Source organism: Pagrus pagrus (genome assembly GCF_965226575.1).
Source record: "Pagrus pagrus genome assembly, chromosome: 9".
NCBI classification, from domain to species: Eukaryota; Metazoa; Chordata; class Actinopteri; order Spariformes; family Sparidae; genus Pagrus; species Pagrus pagrus.
In genome coordinates this window covers 19,619,519-19,630,950 of record NC_140193.1, presented here as the reverse complement: position 1 = coordinate 19,630,950, position 11,432 = coordinate 19,619,519, and the positions used below count along the sequence as shown (strand labels likewise).

At 45.7% G+C, this 11,432-nt stretch overlaps 1 protein-coding gene across 3 annotated transcripts in view; it reads right to left on the bottom strand.

The window, feature by feature from the left end:
* Nucleotides 1-222: 222 nt before the first annotated feature.
* The window catches only part of bcl9 (BCL9 transcription coactivator), a 30,793-nt gene continuing 19,583 nt past the window's right edge, over nucleotides 223-11,432 (bottom strand). For all 3 annotated transcript variants that reach the window (XM_084362868.1, XM_084362867.1, XM_084362869.1), the window contains 7 exons: nucleotides 7,377-7,690; nucleotides 6,577-6,684; nucleotides 6,244-6,430; nucleotides 5,295-5,391; nucleotides 3,005-5,183; nucleotides 2,252-2,524; nucleotides 223-2,087 (listed from right to left, as the gene is read on the bottom strand). In XM_084362868.1, coding sequence (XP_084218994.1) covers nucleotides 1,048-2,087; nucleotides 2,252-2,524; nucleotides 3,005-5,183; nucleotides 5,295-5,391; nucleotides 6,244-6,430; nucleotides 6,577-6,684; nucleotides 7,377-7,690 — 4,198 coding nt within the window. In that variant the 3' untranslated portion in view covers nucleotides 223-1,047. The remainder of the gene's footprint in view (nucleotides 2,088-2,251; nucleotides 2,525-3,004; nucleotides 5,184-5,294; nucleotides 5,392-6,243; nucleotides 6,431-6,576; nucleotides 6,685-7,376; nucleotides 7,691-11,432) is intronic.

Sequence of the window (11,432 nt, the reverse complement as noted above, 5' to 3'; positions counted from 1 at the left end):
GGAACAAGAAGAACACACATAGCACATCTGGGTATTAGCAGTATTATTCACGCTGGCGAAAAGTTGAGTCCTGAAAGATTTGGAGCACCAAGTCAAATGTCATCCACAACTTGAAATGGACCGGGGCTTGTCATTGTGCTGCAAAGCTGCCAGGATCCTCACACTTAATGTGTTGCTCTCAATGGTAAAAATAGAGAAAGAAGACGCTTTCTGCAGACGGTCCATGTTTGTGCTTTTTTAATAATACTATTATCTTAATGAGGTCATAGTTTGGTTTGTTATACACTGGAGTTACAAAGGAAATTAAAATAGACTAAAATTCGAATAGCCCACCAATGGTAAACAGTACAGTATTTTTAGGGGGCGTTCCTCCCCCAATGAAAGTTGGGTAAGAGGAGTTGAGAGGTCACTGATAGAATGCCTATACATACAGACACATACATACATACCACACAAACATACAGTCTGTCACGCACACGCACTCTCACACGTATATACTGTACAGAAACAGTCAAAACAATGGAGCGAGAGACAAGATGGAGTTCCACTAAAGTCTTCACAAAGCACAAATTCTTCTCATTCCTTTCTCTTGTTCCATACCACTTTCATGACAAATTTGTTTTTTAAATTTGAAAAAAGTAGACATATACTGTAGCATCTCCACGCTGACTTGTTAAGTTGATTCCTCTTTGATGTTGAAGTCATCTTTATAGTCAGATAATCAAAAAACACAAGAACAGTTTTTGCGAAATTGATGCACAACAATCCCATACATTCTGAAGTTCATGAGTCAAAATTAAATGTTCTTGCGGCAAAAGTACTCCAATCTGGGCCTGTCCGAGTCTCCATTGGAATAGTTCCCACAGGACATTACCAGGTGTGACTGGTTAGCTCCATTCTGTTCATTTCTGAGTACATCCTTTCTCATGTATTATACTTCCTTTACTTAGAGTCCATCAGAGTTTTCTGAACACTCCACACGCCATGACCTTAACTCTATCCTTGCGTACTGTCCAAGAACATTCTAGATACAAGGTTTCTGTTGGATTAGAACATTCCAGGGCCCGGACTGAACCCCATGTCCATGTCACGTGGCCTCATCTGACCCCCCATCATCATTGTCTGCTGTGGGGGGCCCCCCATGCCCTGCAGTGACATCATCATGTTAGGTGAGCCGCCAGGGCCTGGGTGGGCCATTTGTCTCGCCTGCATCATCCCTCCCGGACCCCCAGGGGACATCATCCGGTGCTGGGGTCCCATCATGCCTTGGCCCATGAATCCCGGTGGCCGCATCGAGTTGTGGCCAGGGTTGCCCATTGGCATGTCTTGGGGGCCCATTCCCCCACCAGGGCCCCCTGGCATCCCCCCCATCCCCTGCATGGACATCCCCATCCGCGGTGGACCATCGCCCATCATGCCCTGCATGGGGAAGCCAGAGGGGTGTGGTGGTTTTACCCCAGGGTTGTCTCCCCCACCTCGGGGAAAGTAAGACAGAGTCTGGCTAGGCTTCTCTGAAGGGATTATCCTGGACAGGTCAAACTCAGGAATGCCAGAAGCTCCCGGCCTCATCACCTCATGAAGGTCTGCATCACTGAATCCACCTTGCATGTTGTTGAACTCTGGCCCTCCAGGGGTATTGGGCTTGCACATACCCCCATCACCCCCTCCCCCATGAGGCATGTTTCCCATCCGCCCTCCCATAGGCCCTCCCTCTCCCTGGAAGCCCATGGGATGGCCAGGGAAACCTTGGGGACCAGGACCGTTGTGCGGGGAGAAAGGGCCTTGCTGGGAAGGGGACTGGGTGAGGGGGTATGCTTGGCCCCGGTGAGGGTAACCCATGCGTCCCTGGGGCATCATTTGAGGGTTTCCCATACCAGGATCTTGGGGATTTGGTGGTATCATCATGCCATGAGGCATCATGCCTGGGCCCATGTTAGGAGCATTTGGAGAGGGCATCTGTGGGGGCATGCCATGGGAGAGGGGCTGGGATCCCATTGGATTCATACCCAGCGGGCTGAGGGCAGACATGGGTCCAGAGTTTCCAGGTCCCATCATACGTGGATTGCCTTGATGATTCATTGCCATACCTGTAATGTGCAAGACACAAAGAAGTGATTACATATTCAGTACAAGCTCTTGTGAGGCAGATCAAAGGACAACTAGTATAAATATGGACCATGGTGGAAGTAATTGAAATGACAAATTAAACAGCAAAAAAAAGATTCATGTGATTTAAGTTCATGTGATTTACCATTATTGTTTACTGATGGCAGGTTCGGGGAGCGAGCCGGGGGCGAGTCGTCATCAGAGCTGGCAACAGTCTTTATGGCATCATGGTAGAGTGGGGTGGAGCTGGGCATTGCAAACTTGGACATGCGTGACATCATGATGGAGAGAGGGTTCTGGGATAGAGTTGGCTCTGGGGGTATGGTGTACGGACTGCCAGACGGGACGTTGCCTGGGAGGGACATGGAGCCAGATGGAGCCCCTGATGAAGGAGGGGCTGAGGGAGGCCCGTTACCACCTAAAGGATGACATGATGAGGAGGAGAAGACATGACAAAGACATGATTTAACTTAGCAGTTTTTCATTCTTTGGCAGATTGTTCTTATCTGTGATGATACTAGCAATAAGGTGTGCAGTAGGATTCAAATAATGTGGCCACAAGAGGGAGCCACTGGACCATTACCCACCAAACCCCACCCCTCAAACAGATGTGTTAACTTGAATGAGTGATGCACTTTATAGCCTGCACATCTATTTATTGTATTCTTTAGTTTTTAATACTAATTCTGATTTCAAAGGACTAAAAAGTGTCTCAGTCAGATACTTTAAATCTGATATTAAAAATCACTATATAATTTAAAAAAAAAACATTCAACACTAAACCATTTACAAAATAAATCACATTAACTGGATGGTATTTAATAAAGATGCTATGATGATTTTAAGGAGTAGAGACACATGCATATATGAACACAAAGGAAGAAAGAGATTGTTGTACCTGGCTCCATGCCCATCATGTTTGGTGAGGTGATACTGAGGGGAGGCTTGCCACCCTGAGGTGGTACTCCAGGACTCTGCATGGGTGGTTTTGGTGAGGAAGCCCATCCTGGGGAGGGGTTAGGAAGAGAAGGAGACCTCATATGAACAGGAGAGGCACCAGCTGATCCCATCATGGAGTGGGGGGACTTCATTGGTGCTGAAGCTGGAGGAGCTGGGGGAGCACTGGGGCCTGTGGGACCAGTGAGCATGCCAGCCAGCTGGGACGGTGTCTGAGGGGATTTAAGGTTTCCAGAGGGAGAGCCCATCATGGGGGACTGCACTTGCCTTAAAGGAGGGGACTTAAGTGGGTTGACACTGGGAGAGTTCCCTCCTCCTGCCTGGACATTCAGATCTGCTGGCTTGCGGCTCCTCTGACCTTGTGAGGGGCCACCAGAAGTGGGGAGGTGGTTAATACGACCATTACCTCCTGTTGGTGTAGATCTGTGCTCTGGACCAAATGCTTGGTCTCCATGTGGACCCCTCATTCCTCCAGGGCCCCCCGGGAAGGGCCGCCCAGGCCCCATGGGAAAGTCTCCTGGCTGAGTCTGCTCGGGGAAGGGCGGCCCCTGCATGGGCCTGCCTTGAGGACCCATGCTCTCCATCGGAGGTCCCCCACCTCCTCTCATTCTCATCATCTCATCAGGACTCATGGTCATGCCGGGGTCTCGTAGTTTTGAAGGGTGCATATGAGGTCCTGGCCCAGGTCCAGGCCCCATGCCAAACTCAGGCCCCATTTCCCTGCCCCCCATTCCCTGGAGCCTAGAGGATGGACTCATAGGACCATCACCGGGCATTCTGGGAAATATACCCATGCCATTACCAGGTTCCATTCCACCTCTTTGGTGCCCCATCATCCTTTGCATGTCCATCATCATCCCAGGGGGGAGGCCCTTCTCACCCCCCATACCTTGGTGGAACATAGCTTCTTGGACTGACTGAGGATTTGGGAAACGCTCACCACGACCCCCAGGACCAGCAAACATTCCTCCAGGTCCTCCAGGGAAGCCTCGCGCATCTCCCATACGGGGAGGCATGTCATCAGGCCAGCCCATTCCAGGCCTCGGGGGTCCCTCCATTTCCGGATTCATCATCCCAGAGAAGCCAGGCATCCTCTGCATATGTGGGGGCATACCCCTGGGGCCTGGGCCCATGGCCATGCGCTCCTGGTAGTGCTCTGGTGGACCACCTGGTCCTCCCCACATCTCTCCTGGACCCATCTGATAAGGAGGCGGGGGCCCTCGCATCATGCCACGTGGACCATGGGGATGCATCATCATGTCTGGAGGAAGTGGCCGGTGTTGCATTTCTTGTTTCTTCCTCTTCTCTTCATAAAACTCCTGCTGTAGCTTCAACCAAGCCACCTGTTCTGGGGTCATCTGATCTCCGTCTCCACAACCCCCAGGCCCCCCCATGTGTGGACCCATTTCATCTTGTGGAAATGGGGGCATTTCTCTGGGACCATGGGGTGGGCCAAAGGGTGGACCTTGTGGACGTGGTCCTCCTGGCCCACCTGGCGGACCAAGGCTCTGAGACTGCGCCATCATAGCCTGTAAGGGACCCTGTTCAGACCTGCGGGGTGCACCATCAGGACCTCCATCGTGGGGTCCACCATGGGACTGTGGGGGCCCAGGTGGTGGGGCATCACGGTCATCAGGGAAAAGCATGCGCTGAATATCTCGCAAGGTCTGCAGAGAGCGCTGGCGATGTTCCAACTGTTCTTGGGACAGTCCCTCTGTGTTAGCCTCCATGTTCAATAGCTCCTGGGCCAGCTGCTGCTGTTGTTGCTGCTGCTGGGGTGTCAGACCCGCTCCACCAGAGCCTCCACCCTGCCCTCCTTCCCCTGCTGTTGGAGGGTTGAGGCCTGCCTCAGGTTGGGTGACAGGGGCCTGGTCAACTGGAGTGGCAGTGTTACTGGGGCTACTACCAGGAAGATTTTTGGATTCCATGCCTGCAGAGGATGGCCCTTCCTGTGGAAGAACACCAGACTGGTTCCCTTGGTTTGAAGGCTGGGGTGGGGCTGGCTCTGCCATGCCAGGTAAGGACGGTTTGGATCCAGGCTGGTGACTCTGATCTTGGGCATGGGAAGGGGGTTGCTGGGGAGGCTTGGAGTCATTTCGGAGAGCGTTTGCTGCGTTGTTCTTGAACAGAGAAGGACAGAAATAGGATGAAGTCATAACACTGTCATGCAACATGTTGGTGTATGAAAGCATGTGTGTGTGATTAAAAAAAAAAAGAGACTGTGTCTTTACCAGGAGGAGGTGAGCTTTGTCCTTGCTGTTGGAGATGTTTTTCATGTGGAAGGCAATGATGTTTTCTGTATGGCCAGTTAGAACTGCATCAGCTGCCCTGAGGACAAGAAGGCAGACAGTCAGATATCAGTCATCAGACACAATAAATATATGTGGATGTGTGAGTATGAGTGTGTGTGTGTGTGTGTGTGTGTGTGTGTGTGTGTGCATTTGAGAGCCGGTGAGCCGGATGAATGAGTACTAGATGGGACCATGAAGGTAAAACCAAGGTCAACAGAGTAAGTAAACTATTGCACACAGACACACACACACAGACACACACACACACACACGCACACACCTTCCACCGAGTATCCACATCTTTGATCTCTAATTCCCAACAGAGTGTTAATCTAAGCCAAGCTCCCACACATGTTTGTGCAGATATACACAATGGATTTAGGCTATAACTGGAAAAGTTGGGGGAAGGAAGAGAAGGGGTGGGAAGCAAGCATCTTAGTGCCATACAAACAAAAAGCTGCAACAAACATCAAAGACAACAACAACCACTGATGACAAGGGCACGGAGATTTACTTCAGGCAATTGACATTGTTAGTAATTCCATTTAATTTTGAACTGCAATTCCACAAAGGGTTCCACAGTGGGTGTATGTTTTTGCTCATGTAAAAAAAAAAAGGTCTAAGTATTGAGATGATGATTTAATTAACCTCTCTAAACACATAAATATTAAAAACATGTAGGAGATGAGCTTCAAGTGTAAATATTAATCAGTAAATCATAACAAAATCAAGACCAAATGAATGCAGTAACTTAACATACACACAAATATATACTGAAAATTCAAGATTTGAGAATTAAATTATGGCTAAGGAGGAAAATTTAAGAATGACCAAACTATGAAAGATACTAGTCATAACAGATGAAAAAAGTAACTCTCAGCTTCCTTACTTGTTGGCCATCTCTGTGGTGAAGACATAAACAAGTTTTGAGCCTGGTTTCTGGCCAGTTGGAGGTTCTGTTGTGGAGCCCTGGCCTCCCAGCGTATTGTGGGAGGGTGTGGAGGAGCGACTGAGTCCAGCATTGGAGGTAGAATGTGTGACTGTGTCCTGGGGCTTCACGTCACTGGAGTTGCAGTCTACAGGGAGACAACAGGTAAGACGATGGCTTTAGGACCAGTGTGGGCTTATGGGCAATGCAGTTCTACTAAGGTAGCTGTCATAAGTCAAGTTGATCAGTGGAAGGACTGCTCGTATGCTTGGATGCACAAGTTAACACACTTACTGAAGAATCCTTTGTCATCTTCGTCACTTTCTCCCCCAGAGCACCAGTCGGCTCCACTGTACGGCTGCCTCCTCTCTGCCACACACATTCTCTTCACCCTGCTGCTGTCTGTACAGACACACACACACACACACAACTATCAGTGGGCTTAGGTTTATCCGTGCGAGGGACAATGAGGGACTGCAAAGCACTTTTCTGAAGATTTCCAACTTTTGCCTTCTCTCGGCAGATAGTGTTGTATACCTGAGAGAATAAAGAACTATACGTACAGCACTTTCAGTAAATAAAGTTTTGCAGTGGTACAGGATAAGAGGAACATATCAAGCCCACAACAGGCTGTAATTAGGGAGAATGTGTGCCATTTCCTTCATTATTCAGTGCTGAATAAATCTAATAAAAAGCCTCTACCGGAAATGATGTGTAAAACTACCAGATGTATAGGAACAATCACAACACAAGCACTACTGGCATGGTATTGTTTAAGAACTGTAGGTATTCAATGTATACTGAGCAGTTCAAAGCATTTCATTACATAGAAGGGAACTTTGGTAACAATGTATGAAAGCACAGCTGCTAATTACGCTCCTAAAAACATCAAGAATCTTATGCACCTTGCCCACCTACGTTAGTTCAACTATTTCATCATTCTGTTGAGAATAAAAACATTTTAAAATGCCTCAGAGATTTTAATTCATACTGTCAAACTTCAAGGACTTTCTCACAAGGACTATTTGACCCCAACTACCTCCTGAAAGTCAGATGCTCTGATAATAATGAGTGCATGCTACAGTGGTTCTTACCTTTTTCCTCACTAGTGGGTGTGCCACTCTCTGGTTGTTCAAATGACTCCACTGAGGTGCTTCTCTCCCTTTTGACTTTAACCTTGGAGCTTGAGCCAGAGGTCAGGCCCTGGCCGTTCTTCAGCCCCATGCCCCCTGCCACATTCTGAGCCCCCTTGGCACCCAGAGTTTTGGGGTCGCACGGTGAGGGCTGTGATTGACTGCCGGTGCTCCCTGGTTTACCCTGATTGGGCATTTTAGAGTCCATCTGGGTGGCAGTGGAGGGGGACATGACAGGAGGTGAGCGTACCATGGCCTCCGTCTTAGGTTTTGGGCTGACAGAGAAAATCACAGGTATAATTAATAGATTTGCATTAAGAGAAGTAAAAAAATTCATTTTCCATTTTGTCAAAAACAGTGCAAAAAGACAGATATATTACAGATTTTAATACAACAACAATGAAACTATTTAAGTGTACCACACAACAACTACTTTTTAGAGCCCACCTGATATAATGATTGGCCAATATTACTGGCTGATATTAGCTTATCACACATATATTGGTACCAGCTTGTATAATGTCCAATTTGCACCAATATGAAAGGTTTTTTGTTTAAGGATTAAAATGCAGAAAAAAATGCTTGGGGTAATCTATGATTAAATCCCAGTAGAGTTTGTTGTTTGTTTCAGTGCACTGATGTCATTTTAGACAATAACGTTTATTGTATAACTAGGGCTGGGTGGCATGACCTTAAAATGACATCACAATATTTTTAGGCCATATCATGATATACGATATATACCTCCATAATTTGAAATCTCGTCAAAAGCATTCTATAAATGCTAGGACAGTGCGAAAGCAAATACCACAATAATTTTGACCATATACCTCGATACTACTGATACTGCAACAATATTGTAGGGATGACAATTGGTAAAGCAATATCAGAATTTATTTCCCTCCTTATATCAGCATCGGCACCCCAAAATTTAATTCTTGTTTGTACTACACTGTTGTAAGATATATAGTCCCAGAAATAATGGCGATAAACAATCTTGTCATTTTAAATGATGGAAATAAATAAAACAAAAAATTAAATACAACCACACAACTATAACTATAACAATGCTTCATTTTGTTGGGTCATGTCCATATATCCATAAGTTGATAAGATAAGCTGTATGATATAATATGTTCAATGGCAATAATATAACTATTGTTACAAGCCGACCTCAAATGCAACAAGACATGAGTTCCAAAATGTCATGTTTTGTCTTCTTACATATATTTGTGACCTTATTTGCACTTATGAGATGCATACACACACAACCACACACGCACACACACACACACACACACACACACACACACACACACACACACACACACAACAGGAGGGAAAGGGGCATATTAAGTAAAAAGCCTGGGGCTTAGAGTTAGGCTGCCCAGTAATCATGCTCTGGACAAACAGACCTATATTATGGCAACTGGCTATCTATCAGGTCAGATATCCCCCAGCTCTCCACTATAACTTGTACCCAACGATGTTCCTAACTGTGGCACCAAGAAGAGAAAAAGGAAAATGTGATTGTTCTTTTTTTGTCCTTTTCTATTCCTTTGCAACTGCTAAACCTGATGTCATCGTGGCATCCAGCAGTTGGTAAGGACGTCTATGAACACAAGATTAGGTTACTGGTACTGGGAATACTTTGCACACAGTTAAACCTGAAGGAACAGGCTGTAGAGACACTGGCCATCTACAAATGACTGCTGCTTACTACTTATGAGAGCAGTTCAGTTCAGGCAAGCAGGACACATCCAACTGGCAGAGAATTCCCTTACCACACCCTAATCTCTTTCTCTGTCTCTCTCCCACCCACACACACACACACACACACACACACACACACACACACACACACACACACACACACACACACACACACACACACACACACACACACACACACACACACACACACACACACACACACACACACACACACACACACACACACACACACGCGCGCGCACACAAACACACACACTTGTACGAGTGGGATGAAACAAATGCCAACATGTCCAAAAAGCACAGCCGCAGCCTAGCACACTTTATGTACGCACACACAGACACGCAGCTAGTAGAAAAAGAAGGCAAAGCCAGAATTTTGGCAGTCCAGACAGCCGTTTCCAGAGGCTCCAGAACCATGAGTCAGCAGGGAAAACTTCCAAGCTCAGTGTACTCCCTGACCCTGGAACAGCTCTGGATCACACATCAAGACCTTTCAGGTAGAATAATGGAGCGGGGAAGCTGATCTTAGATCTGCATTACACCTGACCTGAACTTGCTCTCTAACAGAGCGGGTAAGGCCCGCTCAGGTTTGTGTCCAAATGCTCAATTCTACTTCTAATTCTCAATTCTAATAGCTAATTTCCTCAATATTATCTGATTTATAAAGCCATCTGCCACTGACTAAGCTACTGGCCTTAGAAATGGTTGCTCACTGTACTTAAATAGTTTGGATAGGTCACATTTCCCCACTGGGATTAAGAAAGTATGACAAAAAGATGCTGTTAACGGCTGTGGATTTGCTCCTTGCAACTGCTGAGATATGAGAGTTTCATACCAAACACTGAGATGATAGATGCAGTGATCATTCTGCAACCAATCATATTGGCCAAAAGACTGCTTAAATTGGCATCTGTACTTGGCTGACTGCACATTTTTACAGAAAATGGGTCCATACATTCTTCAAGTAGCCTCAGTGTTTTTGTTTTTACTGAGAAACGTGTTTTTTCTTCCATTCTGCTTTGAACAGAGGGTTGACTGTTTGTGTTCGTTCTCTCTTCCCAACTGTTAATAAACACAGACAGCTAATGTTTATTCATTTTTCATATTGTGTGATGATTTTTTAAATACTTGAAGCAGGTTTATGGGCTGGACAGAAGCTTGTGCTTCTCCTGTAAAACCTGTTTATGTTATTGATGTGGGAAGACATGACAGTGATTCAGCCATCAGTACATAACAAGAATGCTTTGGATAAGAACTTGATTTATTGTCTCTTACTGACAATAACAATGACTATGTTTACATGCACTCTTGTATTTGCACTTCTAGTCTAGAATTTTAGAATAGACAATATCCCGTGTGTAAACAGCATATTCCATTTGGATATTCTGAATTAGGCCTTATTCCAGTTGTAGCATTATCTGATTATAGGGCCATCCACACCAAGATTGATAGCTATAACAATAACTATAAATATATTGTTTTAAATATCGTTCTCCCTCAACTGGAGGGCGGAGATCACACCACAACTATAATGACAACAATGGTGGCTAGTGATATCGTTAGGATCACTTCTGAACTTACATGGCCATCACTGAGCTTGACTTTGGGGACATTTTCCTACAAAATAGTATAGCAGGGGTGATTATAATATTGGTTTCTAACTGTAGCCAACCTCTTTAATGTAAACAAATTGATGGCATTTAAGAAACACTCTTTAGATGGTCTACTCTAGTAACTCAGTCTTGGATATTTATACAACTTATTAAATATAACGTATGGACAGTAAATTAAACTTTAAAAAATGCCACTTTATCTGAGACATACTGTCAAAAATCTTTGGTGCTGATGGGGTCTCTGAAGTTTGTTTTGATGTCCTTTAATATAATCGCCAGGATAATAGATGTTGACACAGCCAGAAGTATGAATAAAATTTGTCTTCAAAAGACGACAACTCTCCTAACAGAGTGCTGGATTCCCCCAACTCCTGTCATCTTTGAAGAATTTCATAAAACCATATCCTTCTGGGGGTTTTCTTTGTGTTTCTGTGCAATTACAGCAGTAACAGGTCATTAATATCCATTTTCCTAAGCTGCCGACACAGCTGGAGCGTGCAGCACGTTCTTGACGCCTGTGTTTGCAGAGCGTTATCGTTCATCAGTGTGGACGCTTGCATCTTTACCATTATAGTTATGGGTGCAGTTATAGTTCTTGGTGTGGGTGGCTCTTCAGACAGGTTTTAGGAGCATGATTTGGATATCTATACAGCGTATTCAGGATATCGGT